Genomic DNA, 11802 nt, shown 5'->3' with positions numbered 1-11802 from the left:
TGACTCCACATTGGATCTGTTTCTTTTACTTTAACCTTTGTATTCTATTGCTTTTGCTTCAAGTTAATCACTAAAGGGATGTTGCCTACAGCTTAAAGTATACATAATGGCCAAACTGGAGGAATTCTGCCTCCCACGCCTGAGTGTTAAGCTAAAATACCTTTGTTTAGCTGACAGGAAACATCCTGACCAGGCCCCCCTGTGAATGGCTGCAGGAAAAAAGAAATTAACACATCCCCTCCTGAGTCTGGCTGGAACTTAGGCAGGAGGTAGATGGGCCCCAGGCTGAACAGTTTCTCCCCTGCGGACAGAAACTCCATAGTAGCAGAAACTCCATAAAAGCAGGATGATCAAGGAGGCTGGGCCCTGCCCAGGTAAGAGATAAAAGACCACGTATTCCTCATTCTCAAAGTCAAGGAGACCTCCCCGAGTGCACAGGTGCAGAAAGGCTCCTTGGAGGTCAAAAAGGGAGGGGGTGCCACCTCCTAGTATGTGACGTCAACTACCCATAGGCCTCTTCACTACTATCCATCTTGGCTAAGAGATGTGCACCCACACAGGAGAGAACCCTGAGATATACCAAATCCGGACTCAGAACCAGGCGAAACAAGATGATTGGCTAGAGGAAACCATGAAGAAATGCCCCATAAAAGTGATTCAGACTGCCACGAGGGCGTGACTGTCTCTCTGAGCCCGCCCGTGTGGCTGTCCACACGTACTGCACCCTTTTCCCTCTTAATAAACACTCTACTTGCTTCACTACTTTCCGTCTCTATGTAGAAGTTCATTTCTACACAGCTGACGGGCCGTGGCCTTGTCACTGGCCACTGGTCCCTGGTGGTCTGGTGGCTGGGATTCAGCGCTCTCATTGCTGCGGCCATACCTCAATCTCTGGCTGGGAACCGAAAAAATCCTGCTTCAAGCCGCTGCAGGCCGAGGCCACCCGAGGTCAGAACCAGACTCCTGGGTCTGCGACCTTCCAAATGAAGTCGCTAGTCCTTGCCCCAACTCATCTCTCAATTGGCCTGTTGTGCGGCAAGCAGCACCAGCTTGGACTTGGTAACATTTTCTCACTGTGAAGTATGATGCAAATGTGTATTGTATCTTAATTGAGTGTGTATCTTTACTGAGAGAATAATTGATTTGAACTTCCTGAACTTATACCAGTTTAAGTATTAAAAAACCCACTATTACTCCTACATAATGCTTTAGATACACGAAAAGTGTAAACTTGTTCAATAAAACTGAACCATTATTCGACAAATTAATTTCGTAGCACATCGACCTAAAACTAACTTCTATGATTTGTTAGTCACTTAAAACTTTGTACTAATATTAAATTGAGCTAGTTAATTCTTGGACGCCTTGATATGCTTTAAGCATACTTTTAAGTTTATATAATTTTGCTTATTTTTATATGCTACAGACGGGCCATATCGCTGGGTCAGATTAATAAACGTGCTCGGTTTTGCCACTTATAAGAAGTGGCAAAACGGCCATGGTGGCTGTAGAAAGCCGTGCTCTATGCAGTTTGGTGTTTTGTTAGTCTCTTAAAACGTTTGACTACCACAGTTCCCAATTATTCACTTTCTCGTGGAAGGATGACAGGGAACGAGAGGGATTAGCCTGTGCGCTAACGCCAGGCTCCGCAGAGAGCCGGAAGGCACCTGTGCGCGAACGAGGGGCGAACGAGGGAAGGAAACCCTGCAAGGTGAGGAAGAATAACTACACCTGTTTAACTGACAGGACTCCTGCGCGCATGCGTCCCCACGCTCAAGGCTCACGCTCCCTTAGCCTCGCCCCTTTCTGCGCGCCGACACCTCCTTCCGGCCAGCTTCGGTTTCCTCCGCGAGGAGCCTCGCCCTCTTCCGGGGCCACGCGTCAACGTTCTCGCTTCCCGGTAACTAAGGCGATGAGAGGGACTTCCCACTGAAGCGAGCGGACGTCTTATTGGAGTAGGGCGAGCTCCTGAGGCGCGCTGGCTGTGGCTAGGAAACAGTTCCCTAGGCGCCGGTATTTCGTGAAGCAGAAAGGTTTAGAGGTGAACGTGGAGAAACCTGTATTCTGAGTAATTGTGATTTTTAAGAACCAACCACGTCTGTCTTGCCCTGTTCCAAGATGGCGGCGCAGCCTTTCTAAGTGTCTTGCTTCCGCTCGCCCGCCGGGGAGGCGCTCTTTGATTGGCCAGCGGACGGCGCCGTGGCGTGACGCACAGGACGCTAACCAATCGGCTTAGGGCTGAGTTGGACTTGGCGGTGGGAACTGGAGCCCGGCTCTTGCAGCGGTGGGTGCGTACGGCTGCGGCCAGGTGAGCGGTTCCGGCCAGGTGAGTGGGGAGCACAGGTTATGAGAGGCCGAGGGCAGGGACCGGAGTCTCTGCTTAGGGGCAGGTGGGTTGCTCCTGGGGCGAGGCCTTTTCCCGGCGGTCAGAGGAGCTGCAGGGCCCGAAGACCCAGGGGTCTGCTGAGAGTGACGTGGTCCCAGCCAGGTGGGGCGGCCGGCTGGCCGGATTCTGGCGCAGGATCCCTCGGAGTCGCGGGAGACAGAAGGACCCAACGTCCAGTTTACAGTTGAGGAACTCGAGATTCTGGTTAAATGACTTATGCTTCGTGACAGAGCCGGAGCTAGAACCCAGGTCTTCGGACTCCCTTTAAAGATTAAACCTTGCTTTACCTTAGTTGTGTCCTGAAAAATCATACCTTAAGGTGGAATGAATGGTACAGATTTTTTTTTTTTGACAGATACGTCTACAGGATCTTTACAATTTTACTTATTCATTCATTCAGCTGTTAACCTATTCTGAAAGCCTTCCCTTTTGAAAAGATGGTGTTAATGGTAGACCTGTCTCTCTAGAAAAGTGCACCTTGGCTCATGCACACAATTTTGCATACAGTTTCAGAGGACTTATTGACCCTGTGAAGTCCCCTGTTGGCTATGTGCCCAGAGTTAAGAATCCATGCTCTTGAGGGAGTGAGCGGAAGAGGCAGTGGGAAATGGAGAGCGCAGGTTTTAATATGTGGATGCCTGGGGACATGGGATGGAGATAGTGCCTTTTAATAATGATCTGTTTTGAGAAGGAAAACAGCCACTTAATGAAGTCTGCCGAGGTGCTTGCTGAGAATTGGGATGTTAGAACTTGCTTTCATTCCCATCTGAATGACCCTTTACTAGCCAGGAAGCTGCAGAAGTGTTTTCTGTGTACACAGAACTACAGTTTCCTGCTTTGGCCAGAGATAACAAGTAGATGCCTTAGAGTTTAAGCTGGAACAAACATTTGGAATTTTTGTGCTCCGCGTTGTGTGTAATAGAGTAATTCATTTGCATTTATAGCCCTATGTTGTTCCCTTAGTCCAAATTAACAGTATGGCACTTCTCAAAACAGCTTGGAGACAGTCATTATTCAGCATTGCATAAGTGAGCACTAGAGGCCACTTATATAATAGAGTCTTTTTAAAAAAAAATTATTTCTTCTTGGCTGCGTTGGGTCTTTGTTGCTGCGCACTGGCTTTCTCTAGTTCTGGTGAGTGTGGGCTACTCTTCGTCGCTGTGCGTGAGCTTCTTGTTGCTTTGGCTTCTCTTGTTGCGGAGCACGGGCTCTAGGTACGTGAGCTTCAGCAGTTGTGGCACGCGGGCTCAGTAGTTGTGGCTCACGGGCTTAGTTGCTCTGCGGCGTGTGGGATCTTTCCGGACCAGGGCTCGAACCCGTGTCCCCTGCATTGGCAGGCAGATTCTTAACCACTGAGCCACCAGGGAAGCCCTATAAGATTCTTTAATTTGTCATTTTCCCCATAGTTCTCGAGAGTTTTGTTCCCTTGAACCCTAATAGCTGAAGTGTGTGTTAGCCTAGAATTTAGTATGTAAACAGGATGAAGTTGGCATTATTTGGGTTTGAAAAACGTACTTAGTCTGAATGGCTGTTTCATTAACTGGAATCTTCCAAGGCATGAGCATAAGCGACTGTGGTGAGGGGACAGGAGCTGGTGAGGAACTCACTTAGCATAATAGCAAGTGTGCCTTTGTAATTTTGGTGATCCCAAGTAGAAGTACCTTGGCTAAGAACTGGTAGTTGTTCTTGTGAATAGGATTCGCACTTCAGTATCCAGTTCTTTTCTGCATAATAACGGAAGGAGGGAAAGGGCACAAAACCAAGATCGCTTGGAATGTAAATTATACTACAGTATTTACTCGAATAGAGCAAGGAGGAAAGCGAGTCAGGGAGGAAGGTAGCTGGATGCTGAAACAGGGTTTGAGACTTAACCCTTGAGCACGGGGCTGAAATTGGCTTGGCTGAGATGATCTGTGATCTAAGAGGAGATTTAAATTACTATTATTCACCTACATGCAGCTTAGGGATGACCAAATGATGGTAAACCTTCCGCCCCTTTTATTTTTTTAAGGACTAGAAAGGAGGGTTGAGAAAGGAATGGGAGAGGTAGCTGTGAAGTTAATTGGCTCTTGGGGGGTCAGAGAGAAGTGAGATGTTGTCATCCTCCAGTGACAGGTTCTTCCAGACTAAGTGTTTAAGAAACGTGGCGTTAGGTGGTCATCTTTTTTTGAAGTTCAGCTGAGAATTTCACATACGATTAAACTTTATCTTTAGTGTCTTTTTTTTTTTTTTAGACAATGGCAACATACCTGGAATTCATTCAGCAGAATGAAGAACGCGATGGCGTGCGTTTTAGTTGGAATGTGTGGCCTTCCAGCCGTCTCGAGGCTACAAGAATGGTTGTTCCCCTGGCTTGTATCCTTACTCCTTTGAAAGAACGTCCAGACCTGCCCCCTGTACAGTATGAACCAGTGCTTTGCAGCAGGCCAACTTGCAAAGCCATTCTCAATCCACTTTGGTATGAATTCTTTTAACAACTAGCAAAAATGATGAATACAGTAAATTATGACTTTCCCGTGATTCTCCTAAAAGTGACTCAGTTGGGCAAGATGTCAAATTTGAGATGAGTAGTAAATGGTGAGAGTCTTAGGTGATGAATGCTTGTGGAAGTCTCCCTGGCCTGATATTCCACATAGAATTAGAATTTATGGGAACGAGGTGGAGGTAGAGGGAAAGGATTTGTAATTTTTTGTTTTTCTGATTTTCAGTTTGCTTTTGCCTTAACTATTGATTTTATTGGTGCCTTTCAAAGCATTTTCCAAAAAATATCCAAAAGCTTTAGAGAGTTTTGTTGTACCTACCTGGTATGGTGATGCTGTATGGCAGGAAGAGGTAATAGGCAGAAGAAATTTGAACTCTTGATGATTTTATTGTTAAGTGGAATTTTTAAATTTTTTGCGGTATGCAGGCCTCTCACTGTTGTGGCCTCTCCTGTGGCGGAGCACAGGCTCCGGACGCGCAGGCTCAGCGGCCATGGCTCACGGGCCCAGCCGCTCCGCGGCATGTGGGATTCTCCCGGACCGGGGTACGAACCCATGTCCCCTGCATCGGCAGGCGGACTCTGAACCACTGCGCCACCAGGGAAGCCCTAAGTGTAACTTTTTTGTGCCTGAAATGGTGACCTTTGATAGCTCTCTTAAACGTGGGCACTCTTTGAAAGAATTTTTAAGCAAGTGAAGAGTGTCATAAATACTCTTTAAAAGATAAAATTTTTATATGAGGGAACATTTTTTACTTCATTCTCCTTGCTCTTACTTGGTGTACCCATGTATAAGATGCTGCTGCTCTTTTAAAATAATAGCTGATCGTTAATTTTCTAAATGTAGAAAGCGGGGGAAAGCAACTATAAAGCATTATCTTGAACCAGTTCTAGGAAGTGTATCAACCCAGAAGCATTCTGCTCAACTTCTTCAGGTGAACTAAGTGTGGTTAAAGTCTGCGTTGTTTTTCCTGTGTGTTAAATGTCCTTTTAGTATTAAAATTTCATAGTTTCATATATTTGAACAATAAAGACATTAGAAAAATCATAAAGAGTATGTTTAGATAACAGGGCAAAAGGAAATAACCTATAATTTTTATAACTCATGAATTTCTAAATATTATCTAGGAAATCGGAAAAGAGCAAAAAGGATTTAGTAGTTGTTCATTGTTGCTGCTTGAAGGAGCCTTTCGGTGCACTCAGCAGCCAGAACTCTAGCTGCAGAGAATGTGTTGCATACCTTCCTCCATTGAGGCACCCACACCTGAACACACATCCGTGCGATTTACTGAACAAGAAGTTTACACTTAAATGCTTTCTACCTTAAAAATGAAAACGGTATCTGGTTGTAATATTTATTTTTCTCACAGTCAGGTTGATTATCGAGCAAAGCTTTGGGCTTGTAATTTCTGTTTCCAAAGAAATCAGGTATGTGAACTGTAATTATTTTACAAGTATTTCCTGTGTTTCACTTTAGTTGTCCTACTCTGAAAAAAATTAAATGAGGTTGAATTTGTGTCTGCTCTGGCACAGGGCACCTGTCAAGGTGATATTTCTTAAGCCTAATATTGAATGTTGAACATATGTGATTTTTGTTTTGAATGGTCATTCAGTTTCATTATATGAGTCTTTGTCTTTGCTGTGGATGGGACATAGATTTCCTTTTTTTTTTTTCAAATAGGTTTTCTGTAAGTACTGAGTACGTTACCCTAGAAAACAGATAAGGTGTTTATATTACATTTGATTTCAGTTTATTCTAATTGGATAGTGTACGTTACTGGATTTTCATTTTCGATCTTCCTAACTTTCAGGATCAAGTTGATCTTGTTTTGATTTAAACATTTTTAACTACTAAACTAGGAGCTCACAAATGATGAGAGAGACTTTTCTTTGAAATGAACTGTGCCTATGGAGGAAATGTTCAAAAAGTGGATTATGGTGGTTATTGCACAATTCTGTGCATTTACTAAAAATCATTCAATTGTACATTTAAAATGGGTGAATTTTATGGTATATAAACTATACCTCAATAAAGCTGTTAGAAAATAATTATGCCCAACATAATATATAGTACTCTAGCATATCTTAAGATATTAATAACATCCACTTGTTTATTCTTATATTTGATCATAATTAACAGTCTCATTCTCAGATAGCACACACCGAGTCCAGTGGTGAAGAGACCAGTGTGCAGTTGATGACTTTTAAGTGTAGTCTTGGGAATTAGAAGCAGATACCGTACAAGATTTGTCTCCCTGGGCGATTCAGAGTAATTGCAGATCTTAAAAACATTCCTACACCCTGTTATATTCAGAATTGATGTCTGTTTAATGTAATTTATTGTTAAAATTATAAGGCATCTAAAGACAATGTCAACAGAGTAAAAGTCCAACCCATAGGATGGGTGAAAATATTTGCAAATCATGTGTCTAATAAGGGATTAATATTCAGAATATATAGAGAACTCCTAATACTCAACAGCAACAGGAAAGCCCAACTCAGAAATGGACAAAGGACTTGAATAGATATTTCTCCAAAGACGATAGACAGATGGCCACTAAGCACATAAAAAGATACTCATCGTCACTAATTATTAGTGATGTTTACCAAATGGTCCAGTATTCCCACTTCCGGATATATACCCAAAAGAACTGAAAGTGGGGTCTTGAAGAGATACTTAAACACTCATGTTCCTAGCAGTATTATTCATTAGTGATGTTAACCAAATAGTCCAGCATTCCCACTTCTGGATATATACCCAAAGGAACTGAAAGCAGGGTCTTGAAGACATACTTACACACTCATGTTCATAGCAGTATTATTCACAATAGCTAAAACATAGCAACTGATCTGAGTGTCTGCTGACGGGTGAATGGATAAGCAAATGTGGTCTGTATGTTCAATGCAATATTAATAGCCTTAAAATGCAAGGTGTTCTGACTTATGCTACGTGATCGAACCTTAATAATATTACTGAGTGAAATAAGCCAGTCACAAAAGACAAATACTGTATGATCCCCCTTGTATGAGGTACTTGGAGCGGTCAAATTCATAGAAAGAGAAGGTAGAGAGGTGGTTGCCAGGGGCTGGGTGGGGGTGATGGGGAGTTACTGTTTAACAGGTTCAGAGTTTCAGTTTTGCAAGATGAAAGAAGTTCTGGAGATGGATGGTGGAAATGGGTGCACAACATTATGAGTGTATTTAAGACCACTGAACTGTACACTGAAAAAAGATTAAGATGGTAAAATTTACCACGATTTTTAAAGTTTGGGGGAAAAAAATCAATGTACAAGCTACAAATTTAAAATGTTTGTAGAGAAAAAACAAAACACCTATGACATTATGTTAAGCACCAAAAAGCAGGTTGCAAAATTGTGTGTATAAGGTGACCTCAGCTGTGCTTAAGGTAGAAAAAGTGTGGAAGGAAATACACCGAGATGTTGACAGTAGCTGCCTCTGGGTGATAGGAACACGGGGGGTTTGTATCTTTTATCTTACATTTTTCTTGTACTTGCCAGTTTTTCTACAATTAACATGTATTACTTTATTGATAACAACTAGAGTAGTAAACCCAAATAAAAGCTTTAGTCTTCCATGTAGATTATTGATGAGACAGCTAAAATTTCAGCCCTTAATTTACAGGGCAACAATTTGGAAATTGTTTTTAATAGTGTGTGTTTTGATGATTTAGAAGTTACACGATAACCTAAAACTGCATTAAGAAAAAGTTCCAGTGTGATATAGATATAGAACAGGGTTATGGATTTTAAATTCTGATTAAAAAATGATTGATTGATTGATTGATTGATGCCCCAGGTCTTAGTTGCAGAATGCAGGATCTTTAGTTGCGGCATGAGAACTTTTAGTTGCGGCATGCATGCAGAATCTTGTTCCCCGATCAGGGATTGAACCTGGGCCCCCTGCATTGGGAGCACACAGTCTTACCCACTGGACCACCAGGGAAGTCTCTTAAATTCTGATTTTTGTATTTTAGTAACATGTTCTACATTTTGTGCTTTCAGAATTAATATGTGGTCATTAACTATTTTCATAAATGGAAAATAAAAGGCATAATGTATCTTTCAGCCCTCATGAAGCATTGCTTTGTTTTCTTCTCTTCAGTTTCCTCCGGCTTATGCAGGCATATCTGAGGTGAATCAGCCTGCTGAATTGATGCCCCAGTTTTCTACAGTTGAGTACGTGATACAGGTAATTGTTTGCTGTGCATTTAAGGAGCAGTGTTAAATTGAGCTTCTTTTGAAATACTTTATCTTCCGTGTCTCTTGCCTGTCTGGACGATTTAAAGCTGTGAGGCCCCCAGGATCCTGAACATTAGGTCATGGTACGTGTGCACGTGTGATGGCATCGTTTTCCTGTCTCCATAGAAGGGTACCAAAAAGGTAGCACTGATTCAGTTCAAAACCCGCCCTCCACAGCCTTGTCCGTCTCAGTTGATGGTACCCCATCTTCTAGTTGTTCAGCTTAGAAATCTTAGATTCATCCTTGACGTCTCTCTTTTTCTCACATCCCATATCTAATCTGTTAGGAAATCCCTTGCAGTCGATATTTACAGTTGATCCAGAATCCAGCCACTTCTTTCTCCCCACAGCTCCTGTCCTGGGCCAGCCCCCACCTCTCACTTGAATTATTGGGGCAGTCTCTTAGCTCTTCGCCCTGACTTTACCCTTGCCCACTTATGTTTTATTCTTCACCCAGCAGCCAGGGTAACCCTTTAAAAACATCACATTAGGTCTGTGTTCAGAAACCTCCAGTGGCGAAAATGGCTCCCTTTTCACCTGGAGTAATAGTCTTCAGAGTTTTGTGTGAGCTGGCCGTGTTACCCCTCTGACCTCAGCTTCTTTTAGGGTCCTCGTTCAGCCAAATGGGCCTCCTTGACTTTGCTCAAGCGTGCTGGGAACAGACGTGGCCCTGGGCCTTTGCTCTGGCTTTTCCTCAGGCTAGAGCTTTCTCCCCTGTATCTGTATTGCTCGCTCCTTCTCCTCCAGGTTTTTGCTCAAATGTTACTTTCTTAATAAGGCTGCCCTGACCTCCCATTTAATGGTGGAGCCTCCCTGCCCCCCCACCCCCATGCCCGGCCTTCACAATCCCTCCCCCTTTCTCTGTTCCGGAAAGTTAGCTCCTGAGGCAGGCAGGGATCTCTGGCCTTTTGGTTCGCTGAGGTATCGCAGGACCTGGAACAATGCCTGGCGTTCAAAAATGTGGAATAAATTGTTGGATATAAAGTAGTCTTTACGTCTAGTTTGTTTTTATAAAACTTGTCGTTTAATGAAGTAAGTAGAGGTTTGTTTCGATATTCTTATCCCTGACAGTCAGTATAAATAAAGACTTGTTACTTACATAACTTGTTTTGCTTTTTTTTGGCTGAGCCATGTGGCTTGGAGGATCTTAGATCTCCGACCAGGGATTGAACCTGGGCCCCGATAGTGAAAGCGTGGAGTCCTAACCAGTGGATCGCCAGGGAACTCCCTTGTTTTGCTTTAAAAAGAGCTGGTTATGTCTATTTGTATACTGATCATTGTGCTGTTTTTCTTTGCATAAAGCGAGGTGCTCAGTCCCCTCTGATCTTTCTCTACGTGGTGGACACGTGCCTGGAAGAAGATGACCTCCAGGCACTCAAGGAATCCCTGCAGATGTCCCTGAGTCTCCTTCCTCCAGATGCGCTGGTGGGCTTGATCACGTTTGGGAGGATGGTGCAGGTCCATGAACTCAGCTGTGAGGGGATTTCCAAGAGTTATGTCTTCCGGGGGACGAAGGATTTAACTGCAAAGCAGATACAGGTTAGTGCCTTGCTTGTCCCCAAGCAGGACCAGGGATGTTTCTTAAAAATTCCTTAGGAAAAAGGGAAAAAAATGTCATTCACTTGTAGTGTTAAGGGAAATGAGTCTTTCTGGTTTGTGTAGGACATGCTGGGCCTGACCAAGCCTGCCGTGCCCGTGCACCCAGCGCGCCCGGCACAGCCACAGGAGCACCCTTCCATTTCCAGCAGGTGAGCTTGGATGTGCACATGCACAGCGGCGGCTGTGGGCGGGAGGGAGGGACAGCAGGAGAGCTTTTGTTTTTTATTTTTAGAGGGGAAAAAAAGACTCAGGCTAACCAATATTTAATGTTTAATAACAAACATGACAAGTCAGTGTATGTTTAAAATTTATAACTAAGTTAATATATAAATATATATATACACACACATATACATGTGGGGCAGATTTGCTCAAAATATTTTTCCTGGTTAGACTTGTATCATCACAGAGATTTTGAGACCACTGTACGCAGTCATTCCCCTCTTATTAGATACATGGTTCTTGTCCTTTTTGATTCTTAAGTAAAGCTGGGGAAACTGAAAAGGCTTCTGTTGGGTGTCCTCTAACAAGCCTGAGATTGGCCCGCTGTGCTCCTAGGGCTGCCCAAGGCTGGGTTAACAGTTGGCAAACATGATAACATGCTTTGCTGACATGCCTGGCACAGCCTCTTCTCTAAGAAACTGGTGTTCCTCCCTGTATGACTCCCAAGGTTCAAGAGAAACGCAAATGGAGTCTTCAGAACGATGAAGATTGTCCACGTCCATGAACCTTACATGGACTGAGTTCATGTTAGCATGTCTTTAGGGTTTTGCTGCTTAAAATTTAATTAAACTGATTTGCTCCTATTTGAAATTGATTTTTTTTCCATGCTACATATGCAGATTGCTATATACTAGGCTTTAAATGACATTCTTGAATAAAATTGCTTTGAGTTTTTTGTGTTTGTAGTTAGAGACTTTTTTTTTTTTTGCTGTACGTGGGCCTCTTAGTGTCGTGGCCTCTCCCGTTGCGGAGGACAGGTTCTGGACGCGCAGGCTCAGCAGCCATGGCTCACGGGCCCAGCTGCTCCACGGCATGTGGGATCCTCCCGGACCGGGGCATGAACCCGTGTCCCCTGC

At 43.6% G+C, this 11802-nt stretch overlaps 1 protein-coding gene across 3 annotated transcripts in view; it reads left to right on the top strand.

Annotated features, from left to right (window-relative positions):
- Positions 1–1866: 1866 nt before the first annotated feature.
- Positions 1867–11802, top strand: part of SEC23B (SEC23 homolog B, COPII coat complex component) — a 45063-nt gene continuing 35127 nt past the window's right edge. The window contains exons 1-6 of one of the 3 annotated variants that reach the window (XM_004270409.4): positions 1867–2308; positions 4621–4844; positions 6236–6293; positions 8988–9074; positions 10427–10663; positions 10787–10872. In XM_004270409.4, the coding sequence (XP_004270457.1) occupies positions 4624–4844; positions 6236–6293; positions 8988–9074; positions 10427–10663; positions 10787–10872 (689 nt within the window). In that variant the 5' untranslated portion in view covers positions 1867–2308; positions 4621–4623. Of the gene's footprint in view, positions 2327–4620; positions 4845–4888; positions 5219–6235; positions 6294–8987; positions 9075–10426; positions 10664–10786; positions 10873–11802 lie in introns of those variants that run through there. The other 2 variants (XM_004270410.4, XM_033429392.2) reach the window with 2 other exon arrangements.

The sequence above is a fragment of the Orcinus orca genome, chromosome 16 (genome assembly GCF_937001465.1).
Source record: "Orcinus orca chromosome 16, mOrcOrc1.1, whole genome shotgun sequence".
In the NCBI taxonomy this organism is placed as follows: Eukaryota; Metazoa; Chordata; class Mammalia; order Artiodactyla; family Delphinidae; genus Orcinus; species Orcinus orca.
This window is presented reverse-complemented; position numbering and strand designations above follow the sequence as displayed.